Genomic DNA, 17,426 nt, shown 5'->3' on the forward strand with positions numbered 1-17,426 from the left:
AAGGACTTTCTCATTTTACAATGTTTCTTGTTTTAGAAAAAAAGTGCCCCTGTGAGCAAGATTAATCACAAAAAAGAGAGAAAGACTCTACATTTTTAAAATGCTAAATGTTCTCATAGCTAAAAGGCAGAGCTAAAAGCCACAAAATGTATGTTTTAATTACAATGGTCTATGAATTATGGATAAATCATGCTTCAATACAAACGGAATGATCAGACAAAGCACCACTTGAATTATGAGTGGTAACGCTGCTAATGAAATAGTAAAACCCCAGGCTACACTAATGAGGGTTTATCCATCTGCTGTGAATGTAATTAGTGCTTATGTGGTAAATTGATACAAAAGGTTTCCTAACTAGCACATTTTGTCATTTTAAAGTCTCACCCACCTCAATGACCGACAGGAGTATTTCAGGGGCGGATGATCCTAGCGCCATCAGGGTCAAATTGGACACGGTTTCATTCCAGATTCTCACAGTGGCCACTGACGTCTCTCCGTTTGGCATGGTGATGGTCACCTCTTTCTCCTGAGGGATCAGAGTGGAACATGTTAAGGATACAGTCTGCTAGTCATTATTGCTAAGTAAAAGCTTAAAAGGTTTTAGCTGCAGGGACGTGCACTGTTCAGAATTGATTTGAATTTGAATTAACGGGATGCAGAATTGCCATTCAAATTTGAATGCATGGAAGCGGAAAGGAAATTTCATGAATTTTAAATATATACATATACTGCTTTTATGTCAATATATAAAGGGACATTTCAAGTTTCAGCATTATTTGTTCTGCAGACAGCCTTCTTTAAGTATCAGCTCTATGCAAAGTGACCCATATTTGTTTTTAAACTATTGAAAATGTATAAAATTCAACAATTTGCACATAGAGCCACATTTAGATCTACGCATCTGTGGAATTGAACCATAAAGGCCATTAAACCAAACACACCAAAAGAAGAGTTTGGTAATAATTAGAATCTAAAAGGATACTGAAAGGTTTTTAATAGTTCTTGAGTAAATTTTGGGGAAAAAGTGCATTTTTTTGTTTGAAAGAAACACATTTTACAACATTAATACAAATAATAAATAAATCAGCTATATGCAAAGTGATCCATATTTGGTTTTCGACCACTGAAAATGTGCACAATTTTACATTTTACCCATGCAGCCACATTGAGATCCCAATAACTCTGGGAAAGAACCATTTAGGTCCTTAGAAATTTAGATTCCAAAAGAAAAGTTTAACAACTAGAAAGTAAAATCTTGTTAAGATCCAAATATTATCATTTTTGGGACAGCTACATCAGACAGGGTTCTATGCAATTGTTTTGACAGAGGGAAAGAAGACACATTTCTAGTTTCAGCATTATTTGTTCTGCAGAGTCTTCTTTAAATACTGTAAGTATTAGCTCAATGCAAAGTGACCCATATTTTGTTTCTAAACCACTGAAAATGCATAAAATTCAACAATTTGCACATAGAGCCACATTTCCATCTCCGTATCGCTGGAATTGAACCATAAAGGGCATTCAAACTAAACATGCCAAAAGAACAGTTTGTTAATAATTAGAATATAGAAGGATACAGAGATATTTCTAATACATCTTGAGTTACAGGCATGCACACTTTGGAAAAAGAGCATTTGTGGGACCCATTTGCTTTGACGGAGGTAAATTTTACAACATTACTTGCTCTTGAGACATTCCTTTTAAAATAAATAAAAGTGATCCATATTTGGTTTTCGACCACTGAAAATGTGCACAATTGTACAATTTACAAATGGAGCCATTGAGATCCCAATAATTCTGGAAATGAACCATTTAGGGCCTTAAAAATGTAGATTGCAAAAGAAAAGTTTAAGAACCAGAACATAAAATCTTATTAAGATCCAAATTGCATATTTTTTTTTAGAAATTATACAACCTTATTTGTTCTTAGGACATTCCTTTTAAAATGAATAAATCAATCAGCTATATACAAAATGATCAATATGTGTCACGGGTATATTTGTAGCAATAGCCAAAAATACATTGTATGGGTCAAAACTCAAAATTCTTTTATGCCAAAAATCATTAGGATATTAAGTGAAGATCATGTTCCATGAAGATATTTTGTAAATTTCTTAGTGTAAATATATCAAAACTTATTTTTGACAACTTAAACAGTGATTTGTTTTGCACCCTCAGAGTTCAGATTTTCAAATAGTTGTATCTCGGCCAAATATTGTCCTATCTTAACAAACCACACATGAATGGAAAGCTTTCAGATGTATAAATCTTAAATTAAAAAAAAATTGACCCTTATGACTGGTTTTGTGGTCCAGGGTCACATATTTGAGTTACAGGCTTGCAAACTTTGAAAAAATATTATTTTTGGAACTCAGACTCTGGTGTTCTATACAATTGTTTTGACAGAAGATAAATTTCTAGTTTCAACATTATTTATCCTTCAGAAATTCCTCTTTAAAACAAATGTATCAGCTGTATGCAAAGCAACCCACATTTGGTTTTTGACCAATGAAAATGTGTAAAATGTACACCTGAAGCCACATTGAAATCACTGTATCTCTGTAACTGAACCATATAGAGCCTTTACAACGAAGATAACAAAATAAATGTTTGTTAATAAGAATCTAAACAGATATTGAGATATCATTAATACTTGTTGTAGGCATTAAAAAAGTTATTTTTTTCCATTTTTAAACCAATCACCATTGGCATATAAAGCAACAAAGATGGCTAAAGTCAACATTTTTTACTAAAAGAGCGAGAAATCTCTGCTGCAATCTTTCTGAAGTCATTTTTTACTCTGTAAATTGGCTTCAAATGGGTGGAAATTGTCATTTTGACTCCCTCCTACAAAATACTGGATTACTCAGTAATTCTAAATCTATGACATTCAATACTTTGGCTTTCATCAATATTTATGTTAGTCTTTCTTCAGAAAAGATATGAACAAAATCTAACATTTTAGCTGGGGAAGTTTCTAAAATTTGGTTGATTGTTCACTTGATTGACTGCTAAAGGCTAGTTCAGACTTCTGACTAATTGAAAAGCAGTCATTTTTTGGCAAACAGCTGCAGTTTTGTTCTTTGCACTATGGCAAAGTACTTTTTGTTTTCCAGTCTAGTAAAGAGATGCCAAACTGTATCAAAACCCTCAGGCGCAGACAACCATCACACTCACTCTCCACAACTCAATAATGCTCCTGAAGCGCTGGTTTTCTGACAGGGCTCGTAATTCTGGCATTGTGTTTTTATTGTTAAGACTTTCATTGCACCTAGAGTCAGTCAGACTGTCATGGTTCAGTTGTTTCTTTTGAAATGGAAGAGTTCAAGTCTAGTTTTTTTCAGCCTGGAGGCTCTAAAGTGTGTGTGGCACAGCCTCTGATCCAGAGCTGGAAATGCTTTCCTTTAATAATTTGCAACTCTCATATTAGAAACAATGACTTCAGCTCACTTATGATGCATCTACAGCACTCTGTGCATGGATGGATGAGAGGGCTCGAGGCAAGAAAGGACTGATGCAGGATTCTTTTATTTTCTTTATGACTCAGAGTTGCACAGTGTGCATCGTCAATGCTAATATGCACCAATTCTGGACTATTTTCATGCATACAGACAGTTATGTCTGTACGTTTTGGCATACTTAAAATGTGCATATCTAAACACAATAACAGCTTCAGAGATGTTTCCAAATATTAGTTATGTGCACAATGCCTCGAGGTGGGAATGCAGTCGCTGACAGGCCGTACACACCATCCACAACACTTCTTTGTGTCCTTCCTTTGCTAACATCTCCCGACTATTTTTGGTCGTCTCTGGTGCCATTTTCACACTGTTTCGCCACGACACTGCAGACGCGTCCTCATGTTTTGACAAGGGTGTATGAGGCTTGTTTCTAGGGGCCGCTTTGATTAATGAGGTAGACTCAAAGCTGTTGGCTTTGATTTTGCAAAAGGCTGATTTACTCACCGCAGAGAGAAAGAGAGCGGCTGACTCTCACAAAAGATCTATGTTAGCCCTGCTGTGCTGAAAATCCTTTACCTAATTTGGTGTTCCTGGTCAAAGATTGCTTGTATAGCTCTCATTATGCTATTATCACCAAATATCGGGTTCGATCTTCTTGTCATCTTGATTTCTTTTATTTAGCACAGGTTTTGTATTTCATTTTGGAAGTGGTTGGTCATAGGGCCCATCGATCTGAGGTCATGCACTTCAGTTATTGAGTGAAAAAAAAAAACATCTCTGGATAATTTGTTCACTCAAAGCTGAAGTGCATAAGCTCAGATCAATGAGGCCTAAAATCTATCCGTTATTAAAAGGAAATCCAAATCCTGTGCTTATTGAAAGAAAACGTTGATTAAAGTGCCCCTATTATGCCATTTTAAAGATAGCTAATATTGTTTTATGAGTCTCTTAAAACAGGTTTACATGTATGCAAGTTCAAAAAACACTTTAGTTTTCTCCAAAAATAGATTTAATTTGACCCCGTTTCTAAATGATTCGTAAACGACTCGTGTGAAGCAGTTTGAAGAATCAGTCTCTCTAAACCCCTCCTTTCCGTGAGCCCTCACTGCTGTGATTGGCCAGATGGTGCAGTCCTTCATGATTGGTCTACCGCTACAGCGCAAAAACGAAACGCCCATTGCCATAACTGAATGACAGCTGTGGAGACCTGTCAATACATAGAAAAGATGGCCTCGATTTTACCCTATCAATTCGAGCCGGAGTCTGACGATTGAAGTGGCACATCGACAAGAAACTGTTTTGCAAGCACGACTGGAGCAGGACGTTTCTCAGTGGTAAGTGTCATATGTTAACTGTGGAAAGTGCTTGCAATTTGCTTTTGTAAGCGAACCGGGCACACCTCTACGTTGTGAACTTCAACATTGTATAATGCATAACACTGCGTTAAGCCATCGTTTATCATTATCATTACTTAAACTAATAAGGCAGACAGACAGTCAAGCTGCATCAATCACAATTTTTAGACTACATTGCACTCACAGCTGAACAACAGAACTACAGAAACAGAAAGTTACAGCTACAGAAAGTTAGCCGGTTACCAAGACATGTGCGGGGTTGTTACACACCATAACGTACACAAAGACGTATTTTGAACGATCGCTAGAAAATACAATCATCAATTATTAATCATACTTTCAGGTAGAAGTTCAGAGGAGCAAGCCGGTCCAAATAAACTGGGCACTGATCCATTTTTTAAAACCAAGCGTTTGGTGAATCCCGCGTTGTAACGTTACTCCCCAAGATTGGAAAAGCAGTCATCAGTAAAATGACGCGAACACAACAAAAGATTGGAATTGTACTGCTGAGGTGTTGTTGAAAAAATTAATGTTAACCACTCATTCTTTGTAGATTACTCTTTCGGAGGGGCATATAAAACAAATTTACTCTCACAACACAGGATACAGCGTCTTCTTGACATGATCTAATCGACATGAAAATTGTACTGTTTGTGGGCGGGCAAGTTGTTCGCGACATAGAACGTGGGCAGACATTATGCAAATGTGTTAGTTCGTGACGTGTGGCCGTAACAGAAAAAGATTCGAATTGCTGACGACTCGTTTAGGCGAATGTGAGCAGACTCTTTTTTTTGATAGACAAAAACTTCATTTATCATGCACTGTCGGCGTCACAACTTTGCAGATAGTTTATGTTCACACACAGCTACATGACACACTACATGAAATATCATATTTGAAAAGGCATAATAGGGGCACTTTAAAAAATTAAATCCAAGATTTGCTAAAAAAAATTTTGTTATGGTTTCAGTTTTAATTAACCATTTTTTTAATGCATGCATTTTATAATAATATGCATGCATTTAATAATAATATGCATGCATTAATTGATAGTTATTGTCACTTTCAGCTGGTTAATATTCTTTGCTCGGTAAATGGACCCAACAATAAAATATCCAAGATTGTGTCAAATGATTTACTGCTGGTCAATTAACAGAAACACTTTAGTAATTTTTTTCTGTTTTCTGACATTTGCCGCCTTGACAACTAAGCAAAAATTTTTTTTTTTTCATATTTTATTCAAGTTTTTTTATTTTAAGAAAGGATTTTTTTTGTTATGGTTTCAGGTTTTAATTTACCATTTTTTTTTATTTTATATGCATTAATTGATAGTTATTGTCACTTTCAGCTGGTTAATATTCTTTGCACATTAAGATGCTATAAAAAAAGCTCATTTTGAAAAAAAATAACAGCATCTGGGTTTGGAACAACATGACAATGAGCAAATATTAAGAAAATGTGAACTATTTCTTTAACAAATGATAAATTATACAGTTATGGACAAAATGTTCAACAATATTGCTCGGTAAATGGACCCAACAATAAAATATCCAAGATTGTGTCAAACGATTTACTGCTGGTCAATTAACAGAAACACTTTAGTAATTTTTTTTCTGTTTTCTGACATTTGCCGCCTTGACAACTAAGCAAAATTTTTTTTTCATATTTTATTCAAGTTTTTTTTATTTTAAGAAAGGATTTTTTTTGTTATGGTTTCAGGTTTTAATTTACCATTTTTTTTTATTTTATATGCATTAATTGATAGTTATTGTCACTTTCAGCTGGTTAATATTCTTTGCACATTAAGGTGCTATAAAGAAAAAGCTCATTTTGAGGAAAAATAACAGCATCTGGGTTTGGAACGACATGACAATGAGCAAATATTAAGAAAAATATGAACTATTTCTTTAACAAATGATAAATTATACAGTTATGGACAAAATGTTCAACAATATTGCTCGGTTAATGAACACAACAATAAAACATCCAAGATTGTGTCAAACTATTTACTGCTGGTCAATTAACAGAAACACTTTAGTAATTTTTTTTCTGTTTTCTGGCATTTTTTAATTCATTTTTTATTTTATTTTTAAATATATGTGTGTAGTATGAATTAATTTTTACATTTAGTTTTAGTTATTTTAGTACATTTAAGTTAAATTTAAAAATAGGACAACTTGACAACTAAGCAAAAGAAGTTTAAAGGTTTTTTCATATTTTATATCATTCTTTTTATTTTAAGTAGGGATTTTTATTTGTTATGGATTCAGTTTTAACTTACCATTTTTTTAATGCATGCATTTTTTTAAATGCATGCATTTTATAATAATATGCATGCATTTTATAATACAATATTTTTATTTAATGAATACATTTTTTATTTAGTTTTAGTTATTTTAGTACTTTAAATTACATTTAAAAATGGGAAATACTGCCTTGACAACTAAGCAAAAGAGTTTTTTTTTTCATATTTTATTTCAGTTTTTTATTTCAAGTAAGGATTTTTTTTAATGGTTTCAGTTTTAATTTACCATTTTTTAAAATGCATGCATTTTATAATAACATGCATGCATTAAAAATAGTAAACTGGGGTTTATCTCATCTAATATCATCTATCATCTACAAAAGTTTACAAATGTTAACATGACATTATATATTCATTCAGATGTGCCTCAAACCTAGTGTAATACAGTCTATGATGTGATATAAATGACTAAAGTACAGACCGACTGTAATGAAGCACAAATCTATTCTGAGCATTATTATTATTTTTATTAGAAAAATTTCTGTATAGCTTTATAACAAATGTTAACTGTGACTATAACAAATGACTGTACTGTGATGGTGCAGCATTTCTCATTTTGTTTAGTATTTTGGAGTTAGGATGTGAAAATCAAATGTATTTTCTACATCTGGGTACATTTCAAATTTAGCAGCTGTGTAATATAAAGCTAGCTGAAGAGTTTTTGATTTTGTGATTTATTTTTTGGCTGAGAAACTTAAACCTACTGACGAAATTAAATAACTAAAGGAAAACTAGGCATCTTTCTAAAAGCGTTTTGGCTAATATTCCTCTTTCGACAGGTTTATGGCACATGAGTCAGCGGAGGTGATAAGAGTAGGCGATATACCCCTGACAAGTGTTGACGAGTCAGTCGTTTTAGCAGAAAGAAGGAAAAAGCATCAAGCACACTGCAAGCATTTGCATCCCATTAAACATTCAGAGTCTGCAGAAACAGTCATGATTGTTTTTATTTTAATGACAGCAATTAATAGCTAAACTGAGCTCTAGTGAAGGTTACGCTTTTAAAGAAAAGAGTTCAGCCAAAACTGAAAATCCTGTCATCGTTTACTCACCCTCGTGTCGCTTCAATGCAGTTTGCAAAACATTTTATAAATCTTCATTCAGCTTATTGTCATGCAAAAACAACCCAGAGTGACTGTCAAGCTCAAAACACACAAAACAAACCATAAAATATAATACTTTATATGACTCATGCACTATATTTCAAGTCTTCTAAAGTCTCATGATTGCTTTGCATGAGGATATTATGCAATATTATAGTATAGTTTTCACAAATGTCATGATCAATTGCAACAAGCAGGAACTTTTAGTGAATATCAACTTAAATTTTACATGTATCTTTATGCATTTAACAGACACTTTTATCCAAATCAACTTGTTGTTCATTGCATTCAAGGTATGCATTTTACAAATTTTAATGCATGCATTTTATAATAATATACATGCTTTTGTTTTAGTGAGTATCGACTTAAATTTTACATTTATCTTTATGCATTTAACAGACACATTTATCCAAATCAACTTGTTGTATATTGAATTCAAAGTGTGCATTCTATCGGATTATGCATTCCCTGGGAGTCTTGCCATTGCTACCACAATTCTACCATTTTAGAAGACTTAAAAACTACTTTTATAACCATCTTATAATGCTTTTATATTATTTAAAGCTGACCTTTATTGACAGTTATCGTCACTTTCAGCTGGTTAATATTCTTTGCACATCAAGATGCTATAAAAAAGCTAATTTTGAGGTTAAATAAAAGCATCTGGGTTTGAAAAGACATGAGAATGAGCAAATATTAAGAAAATGAACTATTTCTTTAACAAATTATAAATTATACAGTTATGGACAAAATGTTCAACAATATTGTTCAGTTAATGAGCCCAAAAATAAAACATCCAAGATTGTGTCAAATGATTTACTGCTGGTCAATTAGCAGAAACTACACGCAACTCCTAAATTGGGACATAAGAACCCATTTATCTTGGAAAATGAACCATGAATCTTAATTTTCTGCATCATAAACCCACCACGCTTGTAGACCAGAACTCTCAGAAAAAAAGGTAAAAAAAAGCTGCGACATCGAAGGTACTAATGTTGTTCATATACAACTGAGATCAAAACTTTACATACACCTTGTAGAATCTGCAAAATGGTAATTATTTGACTAAAATAAGAGGGATCATACAAAACACATGCTATTGTTTATTTAATACTGACCTAAATTAGACACTTCACATAAAAGACGTTTACAAATAGTCCACAAGAGAAAATGTATAAAATTTATAAAAAAATTACCCTGTTTAAAAGTTTACATATATGTTTGATTCTTAATACTGTGTTGTTACCTGAATGATCCACAGATGTGTTTAGTGATAGTTGTTCATGAGTCCCTTGTTCGTCCTGAACAGTTAAACTGCCTGCTGTTCTTCAGAAAAATCCTTCAGGAATCCTCCCACAAATTCTTTGGTTTTTTAGCACATTTCAACACATTTTTGTGTTTTTGAACCCTTTCCAACAATGACTGTATGATTTTGAGATCCATCTTTTCACACTAAGGACAACTGAGGGACTCATATGCAACTATTACAGAAGGTTCAAACACTCACTGATGCTCCAGAAGGAAACACGATGCATTAAGAGCCGGGGGTTGTGTAAATTTTTCTTATTTCGCCTAAATATCATTTATTTTAATTTAGTACTGCCTTTCAGAGGCTACAGAAGATAGTTACATGTTCCTCAGAAGATAAAATAGGTTCAATTTATCCTCATCTTCAAGTTCAAATATATTAATGCATGTTTTTTCCTTCTTAAGCATTAGTGAGCATTTGAACCGTTGAACCGTTATTTGACCTGATTTTGTCTGTCTTTGTCCATTAAAGTGCAAGACCACACTCAAAAGAACTGAACTTTGCATTTGTGCACTATATGACAGTGTAATTCTCTTTCACGTCTTCTTGCGCTTGAATGGTTTAAAATCATTAAAATGCTTACAAAGGAATTGAAATGCACATGTCATATTGAATTCACAGATCTTTTAGGGGTAAATATGACACAAAGTAAACCTTTTGTACCTTTTTGTCTGATTCTATAACTGAATATTGCAAGACAAAACTCACCTGTGATGTGATGACCTCAATAGATGCCATGAATCGATCAGCGATGATGGACACTCCCAGAAACATGTACATGAGAGAGGCAAAATACACGATAGCCCGGATGATCTGCTCTCCCAGACTGGGATTGACGGGCTCCCACACGGGCAGGATGATTCCAGGTCTGCATTCGACCGGATCGGAGCAGGGTTTCTTCAGTGTGGCGCCATCGCCGTCATCCGTCAGGTTACTGTAGAGCTCTGATGGAGCTTCTGGAGCTTCGGAGGGCTGGAGAGACGGTTCTTCCCGCTGGGATTCAGGAGAACAGGATGGAGGCAGAGAAAGGATGAGGAAGAGAGACAGAAGGAGGATGGGAGAGGAAAACGGTGCCATGGCCTCGCTCCTCAAAGGGTTTCAGAGTTCAGAGGAGGAGAAGAAATAGAGGAGGTGATGCAAGACAGAGAGGAACCAGCCCACCGGGGGACCTGAGGAGAGAAGAGAGAAGAAAAGAGAGGAAATTAAAATGCATCTGTGAATGTCATCATCAGAACAACAAATCTCACGCAGTGTTCACAATCCAACATAAATATCTCCAGGCTGCAGCTCTGTACTGCACACTTTTATAGCGGAGTAAATCAAGGAGGTGATTATAAAAAAATATGTGAGAGCCTTGGTAGAATAAAAGACTGCGTAGGCAACGCAGATGATTGCTTTCTTGAGATGAAACATGGTTACAAGGACAACAACCTTTTGCTGATTATGATGGATGTGATATATATATATATATATTTTTTTAAGAGCTTAGCAACAGGACATCAAGCCTTTGAGTCAAATAACAATGAAATAAGTGTGTAAATGCTGCCAGGATGGAGGATTATGTCCGCGGCAGGTCTCAGAGCGGGACATCTGTGTGTGCAAGGCTTTTGTTAGCTCAAATACTCAAAAACCTTTTTGCACTTGCATGCAGTCACGCAAACCACAGGAAACTTCAATGCTCAGATGTTGCTCTTTCAGAGCCGTAGAGACTACAAATGGTGTGTACTCACATTTCATCGCAAGTCTATCTCAGATTTTTCTATGCAAGAAGAGAAAAAAACAAATCAAATGATTGTGGATGAACATGAAGTGATTGGAGAGAAAAAAACTGATGGCATAATATTCTTACTGAGATCTTACACATCAGATTTTTTTCTTTTCCTAGAAGACAATATGTACATTTGTTCTCAGTTTAATCTTATTGTTGTCTAGGGAGAAATTTGATATTTACAAGATCTCATTTGTACATTTTCCTTCATATAAGCATTTCTTGTCAAATTCTCCTAACTATTTATGCTGTATTTTTATTTTATTTATTTTATCAGCTTTATTTGAATGACTAAAAATGATTCTTAACAGTTTTTAGTGAACATTAAAACATTTATAGTTCTTGTTTATATTTGTAAAATAATATTTGTCATTTTACCAGCTTCATTTTTATTACCAAAACATAATTTTTGATAGTTAAGAGTTTTAGTGAATAATAAAACATTTTTAGTTTTTATGTTTACATTTTCAACTAAAATGTAGATTTTTTTTATCCACTTATTTTTGAAATTAAAGTTTTAGTGAACGATAAAACATTTCATGGACAGTAAATTTATTTTTATATTTAAGTATATTTCAATTACCAAAAATGATTTTTAAAAGTTAAGCTTTAGTGAACTATAAAACAAAGTTACAAAACGCCCTATTAAGTCTCCTGAGCTATGACAGAGCAAACTTTGACCAATCTGAGAGCAGAATGTAGATACATCTGAGCACCATTTGAAACTTTTACAAAACTCTAGAGGAGAGATTGAGAGATTATAGAGTTGTTTTCCTCATTTCATTAGTTTTTTTCCTTTCCAGCCGGCACACACTCAATCTAAAGCTGATCTATAGCACAACAGCGAACGCGAGTGGGCGCCTGCTCGCTCTCTCTCTCTTTAAATATAATTTTACAGACACTTAGATGTTTCTAAATGCAGAGCACGCTATCCATACTCCCATTGTCTCATTCTAAATGGCCTTATTCCATCACAGAGCAGCTCTGTGTCTAAAACAAAGTTTGAGCTGCTCTCTCCGCTCTCGCTCAGAATACTAAACACACAGACAGAGCGGCTTTGTGCTTGGGTTTCACACAGTGATGGGTTGCACGGAGGTTAGTGGGTTACCCCATCATTTCCCCACATTACAAGAGCATCTCTCTCCTGACATAACAGCGGTTGTACGACTGCAGGCCTGTCAGTTGCAGAGTATGAATTTCCCCAATATAGCAGTGTGGCAAAGACTGAGTCATAATATGAGCTAAAATAACCAGGAAGCTCAAGCTGTGTTTGTTTCTGCTGCAAAAACGGTCTCAGGGACGGAACCTGCACTAAATTCATGTTTCTTTTAAAACGGCACATTAAAGGAGGTACGAAACAGATGCTTTGGAGATTACAGCTGCTTATGAGACTATGAGAAGCTGAAAAACTGAATGCAGTTGTATAGGTTTATCCATAATGTAGGTGTTTGCAAGGTTTGGCATGCTAATAAAGCACATTAAAAGAAGACAGAACGAGCTGTTCATCAGGAATGGGGTCCAGCTCATAGGTATTCCAGCCACAACCAGGACGTTTCCATAGTGAACTCATTAAGACTTGGTGAGGGTGATCCAATATAGAGAAACTGAGCAGAAAGTCAGTAAAACATAAGACAGTAAATACAATATTGGATTTAATGCAAAAATTTGGATTAAATTTTACATTCCAAATTTCACCATAATCGACAGAAAAAAGCAAGAAATTATATTCTGTTTAAAGAAAATTAAGCCTGTTTTTAGGACCTTTTAAAATATACAGTCAAACGAAAAATTATTCAGACACCAGATATAATTTTTGATTTTTTTTTTTTTTTTTTTGTATTGGTGGGTGCAGGATACTGTAGTTAATTTATGTAAGTGAGGATAGCAAAATAAAGTCAACTGTGACAAATTATACCCAAAAAATCTTATCAAGGTAAATGGGTTCTTTTGTCCCAATCTACAGTGGACTAACAGCAAAATTTATCAAAATTTAGGACCAAAAATTTAATTTGACACTTTGACCTGACTATGTTTTGTCATCTGACATTATCAAGATGAATTTGTAATGACACAGTTTAACTTTGTCTTCTTGTCATATTTTATTACCATTTTCTAAACTATAGCAAATATACTGTGATAATGTGAGAAACGTCGAAGGTGTCTGAATAAATTTTGGTTTGACTGTATGATATTTAGCATTTAACGGATTTGTTAAAAAAAATGATGTAAATGAATAAAGGAGCATCTGCAAATTACTACATTAATTACATGAATACCAATTTACTTATGGATCCAATTCACATGAAACTGACCCCTTTCTCTTTGGTCAATTGTTGTTAAGCAAATTAAAAATAATAATAATAATAATTTTAAAAAGTCTAATAGGAATAGTACACCCCAAAAATTAGCATTTGCTGAAAATTTACTCGCCCTCAGGTCATTAAAGATGTAGATGAGTTTTTCTCTTCATCAGATTTGGAGAAATGCAGTATTCTATCACTTGCTCACCAATGGATTCTCTGCAGTGAATGGGTGCCGTCAGAATGAGAGTCAAAACAGCTGATAAAAACATCACAATAATCCGAAATTAATCCACACCACTCCAGTCCAACAAATTACTGTCTTGTGAAGCCAAAAGCTGCATATTTGTAAGAAACAAATCCATAATTAAGGCTTTTTTATCTTTCAAACCAGTGTTTCTAGGGAAAATATGACTCCATAATTAATAATAATGCTTCCTTCAGTGAAAAAGTCCATCTCCTGTTGTCACATCAAAAACCACAAACATTTGAGCTTTTATTAGCTCAAATACTCAAACACCTTTCTGCAACTGCATGCAGTCACACAAACCAGAGGAAACTTAAACACTCAGATGTTGTTCTTTCAGAGCTTTAGAGACAAGAAATGATGTGCTCAGTTATATTTCATTGCAAAAATCAACTTTATGACTTTTCTAAGATTTTTTTCCTCAAGAAGAGAGAAAAAACTAATGAAATGATTGTGGATGAACGTGAAGAGAATGTAGTTTTGAAATAAATTTGGATAAAAAACAACGCCAAAATGTTTGAGTACATTTTTCAAATATAAGCACATTACTAAGATCTCGCACAATGTTTTTTTCTTTTCCTAGAAGAAAATATCTGAATTTAGTTTCAATGTAATGTTATTGTTGTTTAGGGGGAAATTTGATATTTGTGAGATCTCATTTTTACATTTTCCTTCATATGAGTGATTTCAATTTGAACTCAAGCATTTCTTGTCAAATTGTCTCCTAAGTTTTGTCTCTTAAGTTTTTCGTCTAATATATTTTATTTTCCAGCTTTATTTTAATTACCAAAAATGATTCTTAACAGTTTTTAGTGAACAATAAAATATTTACAGTTTTTGTTAAAATTTTGAATCTAATATCTATATTTTCTTTCTTCTTTCTATATCTTTATATAGAATCTTTGTTGACCTCTCACATCAAAAAACACAAACATACTTGTTTAAAGTTGTTTTGGGCTGTTTTTGCTTTTAATCTGTGCAGATTTCTCTCCTGATTCAGACAATATGACTTTTTCACTGAAAGAAGAAATATTATGCATTATAGACTCATATTTTAGTCAAAATTTTGAGGAAAACATTTCATGATTTCTCTCCATATAGTGGACTTCTGTGGTGCACTTCCAAAATGCAGTTTAAATGCAGCTTCAAAGGGCTCTAAACGATCCCAGCCGAGGAAGAAGGGTCTTATCTAGCAAAATGATTGGTTATTTTGAAAAAAAAAATAAAAAAATAATTTATATACTTTTTAACCTCAAATGCTCGTCTTGTCTAGCTCTGTGTGAACTCTGTGTATTCCGGTTCAAGACAGTTAGAGTACATCGAAAAACTGCCATCTCATTTTCTCCTCCAAGATCAAAATAATCCTTTTCAAATCCAAAATTCATCTACATCTTGGATTTTTGGGTGAACTATTCCTTTAAAGTTGCCATAGAATGCATTGATACAATATTTTAAATTGTTCTCTGATATGTACATAGAAGGTACATGGCTTAGGTAAGGGCAAAAATTCATCAGAAATGGTGTTACAAGTCCATTTACAACCCTAGGATTTGTCCCTAGAGTCAAATGGTCTGTTATTTACCTTATTTGGAACGTTCATGAATAATAATGATGAGCTCTACTCTGATTGGCTGTTTCACAGAGCGGCTCGGCTCTCTCACAGCAGTAAGGAAACATATGGAGGAAAATATATATTTAATTACAACGCTCAAGCCGCTATTAATATGCAGGTTATTGAAACTGCTGCTTTGAATGCACAATAACATTTTGGTTTCACTTTTGATCTGTTATCGCACTTACCACATTTGACAAGAGTACCTTTCTGAGTACAGACACCAACCCATCCCTGCACTTAACATATCCTGCACAACTTGGAACATGACATTTATTCCCGTGATCTGCCATTTTTGCTATTGTCCTAGCTTTGAACTTCTGATGATTGGGCGATGCAAATGTTGGGAACGTAACTATGAACGATCCCGAGACTTACGCAATAGTCGCTGTTATGTCAAAATTGGCCTGTTTTTCAGTGGTCTTTTGCAAACACCAGATTTATATAAGAAGGAGGAAACGATGGTGTTTGAGACTCACGGTATGTCATGTCCATGTACTGAACTGTTGTTATTCAGATATGCCAAGGTAAATACAGTTTTACATTCTATGGCACCTTTAAAACACACTTCAAAATATAAGTTTTTTATTTTAAAATTAAAACTTGGACATGTTTTAATGAGATTCATCATAATGCACTCTCTCTCTCTCTCCCGTCACACATACAAACATTCCCACGTACGCAGTGATTCATCCATTTAGCTGTTTCAGCAAGTGCACTCACATGCCAAATCCAGTGCGCACTGACCACAGCATACATATTACACACACTCACACACACTGATGCAGCATTTCTTTTCAGGCTATTCTCAAACAGATTGAGAAGTTCACTCTTACATAAGCAAGTTACGTGCAACTATTCAGACTAGCACTGATAGAGCACTCAAGCCTCGCCGAGGCTAAACGCAATTCTTTATTTTACCAAAATGCTTTCCGGAAACACTCCAGCCATGGCTCATTGCAGCCGCTGACCTTGAGCCATCTGATAAATATGTGCCTGCTTGTGTAGAAATGAGAAACTTGAAGCCTTTGCCTATTATGCCCTGAAACTCAGTACCCAGAGTCATTACAGACTACACATACAGTCATTATAGACTCATCTGCTATTCAATCCAGCCTGAAAACATTTTTCCTCAGAAGAGCTTTTACTTAACTAGTTCCCATTGTCAGTGCATTTTTTATCATGTACATTACTGGATCTTGTTTATGCACTGATGTGTTTTCTTGTTAGTCTTCAGTTTATTTTGCACTCTCGAGGCACTCTTGTTAGAATGTATTATTGTTCATTTTATTATTACAAAAACAGAAAAGCAAAAAAAAAAAAAAAAAAAAACATTAACTGAAATACAGTAAAACCCATTTTAATTCAACTTGATGAAATAACTAAAAAAAAAATTAAAACTAGATATAAATATATTAGAAAACTCTAAATAGCAAAAACACACAACAAAATTACTAAAATATTAATTAAATAAATTAAATAAAAAGGAAAATAAAAAAAGAAAATGGATTCAAAATATTAATTACAACTATAAGAGTACCTCATTGATTTCAAAACAACGTTATCGACACAATAAATGTTGCTGTTATGTTGAACAGACAGCATTTTCCATTCATAACTGAAGTCACAAATAAATATTCCATGTTAAAAATAAGACTTAAGCTTTACCTACAGACTGTCTATGTCCACAGAAATTAGAAAAATAAAAACGCATTCATGCATAAGAAATATGCAACTATTCCAAACTGTTTTAAAGTATAAGGGTCAAAGATGTTAAGATGTCCAAGTCAAAAGAAATTTACAAAGGTGATTTTATGTCTATAGAAAGCACATTAAATGTAAGCTGTCTACTTTTAAGGTTTCAAATAAGTTTTTGGAGAATAAAATGTCAAAATTTGGTTGAAATATTGTTGCACTGTCATTCAGCGTAACAATGTTTATGTAAAAATTTAAACAAAATGCTTAC

At 33.9% G+C, this 17,426-nt stretch overlaps 1 protein-coding gene across 2 annotated transcripts in view; it reads right to left on the minus strand.

Annotated features, from left to right (window-relative positions):
- Nucleotides 1-17,426, minus strand: part of slc8a2b (solute carrier family 8 member 2b) — a 146,966-nt gene that overhangs the window by 48,709 nt on the left and 80,831 nt on the right. For both annotated transcript variants that reach the window (XM_073817503.1, XM_073817502.1), the window contains exons 2-3: nucleotides 10,242-10,702; nucleotides 389-526 (exon numbers count right to left, since the gene is read on the minus strand). In XM_073817503.1, the coding sequence (XP_073673604.1) occupies nucleotides 389-526; nucleotides 10,242-10,610 (507 nt within the window). In that variant the 5' untranslated portion in view covers nucleotides 10,611-10,702. The remainder of the gene's footprint in view (nucleotides 1-388; nucleotides 527-10,241; nucleotides 10,703-17,426) is intronic.

The sequence above is a fragment of the Garra rufa genome, chromosome 14 (assembly GCF_049309525.1).
Source record: "Garra rufa chromosome 14, GarRuf1.0, whole genome shotgun sequence".
NCBI classification, from domain to species: Eukaryota; Metazoa; Chordata; class Actinopteri; order Cypriniformes; family Cyprinidae; genus Garra; species Garra rufa.